At 43.9% G+C, this 6,346-nt stretch overlaps 2 protein-coding genes across 2 annotated transcripts; one reads left to right on the top strand and one right to left on the bottom strand.

Annotated features, from left to right (window-relative positions):
• Positions 1-633: 633 nt before the first annotated feature.
• Positions 634-2,998, top strand: SARC_03492 (hypothetical protein; the record flags this gene model as incomplete). Its single annotated transcript, XM_014302718.1, has 3 exons — positions 634-660; positions 1,438-1,549; positions 1,939-2,998. The coding sequence occupies 3 exons, from the start codon at positions 634-636 to the stop codon at positions 2,964-2,966; spliced, it is 1,167 nt and encodes a 388-aa protein (XP_014158193.1). The 3' UTR covers positions 2,967-2,998.
• Positions 2,999-3,766: 768 nt separating this feature from the next.
• Positions 3,767-6,129, bottom strand: SARC_03491 (hypothetical protein; the record flags this gene model as incomplete). Its single annotated transcript, XM_014302717.1, has 2 exons — positions 3,767-3,819; positions 3,891-6,129. The coding sequence occupies 2 exons, from the start codon at positions 6,127-6,129 to the stop codon at positions 3,767-3,769; spliced, it is 2,292 nt and encodes a 763-aa protein (XP_014158192.1).
• Positions 6,130-6,346: the final 217 nt, after the last annotated feature.

The raw sequence follows: 6,346 nt of genomic DNA, 5'->3' as shown, positions 1-6,346 counted from the left end.
ATATATATGTCGTATGTAAGTATGCACGCACGCATAAATAAAGACTATATATATATAATATATATATATATATATAATATATATATATATATATATATATATGTTGTATGTATATATGCATGTATATATATACATATATATATATATATATATATATATATATATATCTATATATATATGTATGTATGTATGTATGTATGTATATATATATATATATATATATGTATATATATATATATATATGTTTGTGTGTGTGTGTGTTTTCTTTTGTGTGTTTGTGTGTGTGTGGGTGGGTGTGGGTGTGTGAATGTGTGTGTGTGTGTATGTGTATGTATGTATGTATGTATGAATGAATATATATATATATATATACATATATATATATACATACATACATATATATATATATATATATATATATATATATATATATATATATATATAGCGTGTGTGAGTATTTATCATATAATCTTTAAAAGTTTAGCTACTCATTGGCATACCATTTTGTACTAAACGGGCAGCAAACATACCCTCGCAATAACACCACCACTACACTTTTAATTTCTCTATCGGCAGCGACTGAAACACGTGTACAGCTATATCGACGCGGGTGATCTGGCCAATTTCTTAGACATGCTGAACAAACGTTCGAACGGAGTGGTGAGTGTACAAGATACCACATATGTGGGGAATGATACAGAATATTCATATGTTTGGTGTGTGGTTTTCGTAAACACGTCTTGAGCGTGTATTCTTTCCATCTTGCTTCTGTTGGAAAGCTCTATAGATTTGTAACTTAGCACAATACAGGTAGCCTGAACTCGCACGGGTAAGTGCATAACTTGAATTATGTATACATGTCCAAGTGGATGCACATGTATCGGCGCATTTACTAGTGCCTCTGAATATCTAAGCCTATCATCGAGAAGAGCAAATCCTTTCTGCGCAATTAACTGTGTTGGCCAAGGCGAGCCTGCGTATGTGTGTATTCCATTGGTGGCTGGAATGTGTATGTAATTGTTCTCTATCGAGGGTCATATCCCACTTCTGAGACTCGATTGAAAACGAATGAGAAATGGGCATTTGTCGGTCACTACTACGTTCGTGTGGGTGTAGCTCGGTATGTGAGATTTCAACTCAGTACAACAGTGCGTATGTGCATACTTTGTCAATTGCACGTACATTTGCGCTACGATCGCGTCTGTCAATACCGCAATATATGTCCCATGTTTTTTGCACATGAGCCTTCATTGCTACGAGCATATACACGGATTAGCGCCTTTCTATTTTCATGCGCAGGTGTATTTGCGTCTACGCGAGTAGGTGTGATCATTCGTTTCGCAAGTGTTCGAGCTGTTCCTGTCAGTTCTGTGATCACCATACTTATTCTCAACGCATTCTCCACAACAAACCTTTTGGCCTTTTACGTACTCCCAGCGCGAAGCAAGGAGGACTAAGGTCGCCAAAGAGGAATTCTCAGACTATTGTACAGCACTCTTCGGCGCCCTCTTCCCTTTGTACTTTGCTCTCCTGACCAATGAGTATCCAGGTATGTTATTTTCTCAGGGCCAGTTCAGGTGACTAAGCTCATAGAATCACATATGCCGACATTCATAGTGCATACTTACAGTGCACAGAAGATAGACACAAGCGAGCATTCAAGTGCTCTGATATGTAGCGATTTCAATACCGATAGCTTCCGAGCTCCCTTCACAATTTCGATAGTGTATACCATCCACTTTAATGATAACAACCACCCAAATAGTCACCCTCTACAGAAGAGCGCTATTTCTTGCATGATGATTCTGCCCTGAAAGAACTTTTAAACACTACAAACCGTCCATACGCCGTATTAGACCTCACCACACTCTTTGCCCAACTGAGATGAATGCGTGCAATTGTCCCGACTATCTCCATTTCTCCATCTTCCATCCACAGAGACCAAAGAGCATCTACGAAATATGCTGGAGGCCATTGGATCAGCCACTATCTCTATTCAAAGTGTCCTAGACAACACCGACAGCACTGCACGCTTAGTACTGTTTAGAAATATGGTATGCCACTTCATTGTAAGCAGATGTAGGAGTACGGGTGGCATTGATCAAGGCATGTGCGAGGATATGACTGCCAGAATGGAAGTTAAACTAAATGTGCGTGCGAAAGAAACGAATTTAGACACTCCTATAAAGCGTGCTTATAGACCAGATGGTACTACGCTGACACCCATCAGAGGTAGTATGCAGAAGACTCCTGCAAGTGTGGCGAAAAATAGGTTGATGTGTGATGATTTTGATCTACTAATGGATATGGATATCAACAATCTCGCCGAGGATGACCGTAGTGCACATCCCTTAGCCACAGCCACCCCAGTGCGAGATGCACAAAAGTTAGGTTCGGACAGTGGGATTCATAAGTCAACACCTAATATTAGCCCGCCTCAAACTGGCACTATTCTCTTTGTGGGTTCCGATGGAGTCTCCATGCCGCTACCACGCTTGAAACGCAAAAATTACGACTTCTGTCTTACTACGAACGCGAATCTAACAGAGGTGGCAGCGGACATACGGCTGAAAAAGATGGAGGAAGACGGGGTAGAGGTGAAGCCATTGGTGGATAACACTGAGGCAGATGTCAAGCACGTGCGCTTAAAAGCTCACGAATACATTTCGCGATCGTTCTTCACGGGCACGTGGTTTGATATCAAACCTGATGGCGTTGAATTTCCTCGTTATCCCTTAGTGACAGAGGAACTATGTCTCGACCCGTACCTCTTATTCCGTGCTGTATGGGAACACCATCTGCGCGAAGGTGTGCACTTCTCCACCGCGTTGTTGCGGTGGGACTTTGGCACGCTGGCCACCAGGCATGGCTTGGTGACTGTAGATACCAATGCAGAGCATCTGATGTTCATGTATTACATGCGGTATCTGAGACCGATATTCGATTCCCTGTTTAGTCAAAAGTAAATAAAGCCCGGCCCACATGTCGACAATGAGAGCTCTCTATATTTGATCAACTCAGTGTTTTATCGTGATATAAATCGACACCTTTCATATTTTTCACATAATATTTGATACATCGTTGTCTATTTGTCACACTATACATGATGCATCGCTGAGAGACCACAGCCTCTTGCCGATAGCTTGCCGCAAACCTAAAATCACACACCGAAATATATTTTCCACGTCGACAGCGTTGCCCAGCGTACTAAAAATAAAGCACGTACATTTGATTCCGATCAAAGAAGAAATCGGATATGGAATCGAATACAATATAGACATCCGCCACTGTGCACCCCAAAATGGGCATTCAAATCGCAACAGTGCGTTCTCAGATATACGCGGGGATTTCAATAAACTCCCAATACGTTTTTTAATTGAATCCACCTGTATTGATCGGTTTGCTAGGCTTCAAATTTACCTACTATGCAACCACAGCCTGGCCTCTTGCAGCGTGCCGAATATCAGGCACGCTCGATCGACGTGTCAATGGTCGTATAGTGTTGACTTCCAGAGGTTTTGGTACAGCAATCCGGTAGGGAGATCTGGGAACCTTGGAATCGGTTGAGATTCTTTGTTCGCATGCATCACGCATAAACTCGCCCCCAACTAATGAGTGACCATTATTTAGGGTTTCACAGTCAACGCTGTCGGTGGGCGCTTGACTCCTATTACTTGAAGTACCATGCGTCTTATACATACTGCCACACGTTTCTGTAGTCGTCGATGAATGCTTCCTTAACTGACTAAATATTTTTTTCGCCATCTCAGTCGAAGTATTTGAACTCAGACTTGCGTGCAAGGAACTTTTCCTCGTTTCCTCACCAATTGATGAAGATATGCGAGGTACCCTGTACGAAGCTCCACGGGCCCTGGGTATTGGGCACTCACGATCACTATGCTGGGGCATTCTTGTACCGTGGCTTGTCTGTGAGTTGAGCATTTGGCGCCTTTGTATACGACCCTTATGGATAATTGCAGATGCGCTTTTTATTTCGCCACTATCCCCGTCCAGAACAAAGCTCTGGTTAAGCACTCCTTCACAACTTTTTGATCGGCTGCAAACATGCTGATGTCTAGCATCATCGATCGACTTTCGCACAACCCCGGCATCGTCAGTCTCCACCGTCCGCTCCAGCTCCACCGCAACAGCGGGGGCCCCTCCGTCTTCGAAGCGCTCGAAATCGGGAGTCCTCGCACGCTGGTAGTACACCTTCTTAGTTGTTCTGCCACCGGATTTTTCATCCGCCACATGCACACAAATCAATTCAGGTGCAATTTCGTCAGATTTGCCGGCAAGCTCTGATGTGCCACCTTTCTCCTCCTCAGTTCTGAGCTGTATCTTCGCCCTTGCATTGTCAACTCTTAACGAGTGTCTGCGTATATTGCGCTCACTCAAACGCCTTCTCAATCGTCGCACATCTGTTTCTCGCGCAATTACTTCGTCGTCTTCCTCTGGAGTCGGCATGAAAATCATCGAAGGTACGTCAGCGGGAGTATCGTCTTCCATTTCTCCCGTCTGGTTTGGTACGATACTACAATTGTGCTCAGCTTTGGATGTCATACGCATCAGGCCTTTAGCGCTGACGAAAGTTTTGATTGATGCTTGCTTCAAGCTACTTGTAGAGCTTGCCCGTCTTGCAAACCGTTTTAACATGTTCATACTCTTGGGCAAAAACCCTTCCATAGAATCATCCAATCTTTTATCCGACTCGCTAGCTCTCCGCTTACATAGTTGGTTGCTCCCGCCGTTACCGAAAGGACGAACAGGTAGGTCCTCCCAGCGTTTATCCACTGTATCCAATGATCGAGCTTCGTCTGAAGGATTTTGGCAAGATTGACCGGTAGATGGCGATACAGCAAGCCGCATCCTTGCAGTCTTCGCCCTGAGAGCCGTCGTGTCGCTTGCTCGTCTGCGCAAAGTGTTTCGTTGATGCCCATTCTCTTTTGTATTGGCTGCAAACGACGTATTTTGATACATCCCCGATACAGAGTTGTACATATCCGTCGGTTCATCTCCACCATATCCCAACGATCCTTTGTTATTATTTCTGCGCGTACAGTATGTGCTCGCGCGTCTTAATAAAGTTTTTCGAGGTTCAGTACTTGTGGGCATTCTGGGTTGAACGGGCCAACTGCGGCCCGCAGTAGGACTGTGAATAGTCATGGGAACAAATGATGTTTGTGACGATTGGTGATCATTTACAAATTTCTCCTGCCCATGCCTCATCAATGGTTTTCGTGATCTACTCTGTCCTAAGAATGGGTGGCTGTTACACTTCTGAATCTGGCTAGTGCTGTATGTTTGTGTTGTCGTATCGAATTGATCATCGGCAGAATTGCCAGCTGAAAACATGCTCGCATCTGAACATGTTTCGTTCGTGTGCTGTTGCACATACTGAGACATTGTAAAAGGTTGCCGTTGTACTTCATATTTCTCATCCCCGGGGCTGTCTACTCGTAAGTAATAATCTTCAATTGTCGGATCTAGCCCGTTCGCTTTCTTTGCCGACCTTGACATACACGACTCACTGGCTCGGCGATGTAATGGTCTTCTTCCCGTAGAAGAAGCAGATTCACCATACGTACAAAGTGTTCGTTCCATTCCAATTATAATCTTTCGATTTTTAACCATCGTCGTGCCTACATTGTCGCCATTCTCAAGATTAGAGTTTTCTCGTGGGAAGCTATCTAGTATGTCCAGAGAATTCGCTCTACTTCTGCCACGAAGTATTATGGCACGTTGAGACGATTCTTCACTCTCATCAGGCCACGCCGCACTCTTTTGTGGGGTCACCAGGGATGACAGACCACGTTCAGGTGCGTGCGCACGTTTAAAAATGTATTTTTTGTGAGTATTAGAAACTTGAGCGGCTGGTACCTTGCTCGCCTCGAAAGTAAATGTGGGTGAAACGAGCTCGCAATCATCATGTGCTTGTCTGTCTTCCAATTTACTATTCACATGAGATGTGTAATTGAAATCGTGCTGAGTGGACGGTTCTTTGAGTTGCTCATTGCCTTTGTCTAATTTGGCCAATAAAGTGCTTGTAAGGCCACTACTCGAACGCCGTATTCTGATCACGTCGTTTGTTTTGACAGCTGCGTATGCTCGAAATTCGTTCTGTCTCATTGCGGTAGTGTATGCAATATACGCTGACTGGGTGAGAGCTGTCTGGGCTCCAACCGGTCTGTAAGCGTCGCAGCTAACCTTTCTATCAGGCATCCTGTACACAATTAACTATACCCTTCGAAATGCCCGCTGCATTTAAAGGTACGCCATTTAAAAAAAATCAATACAAATGTTGCCGCATAGGACAGCCGCTAAAATTAACAGATCTCAGATTCTC

This window comes from Sphaeroforma arctica (genome assembly GCF_001186125.1).
Source record: "Sphaeroforma arctica JP610 unplaced genomic scaffold supercont1.178, whole genome shotgun sequence".
Lineage (NCBI taxonomy): Eukaryota > Ichthyosporea > Ichthyophonida > Sphaeroforma > Sphaeroforma arctica.
This window is presented reverse-complemented; position numbering and strand designations above follow the sequence as displayed.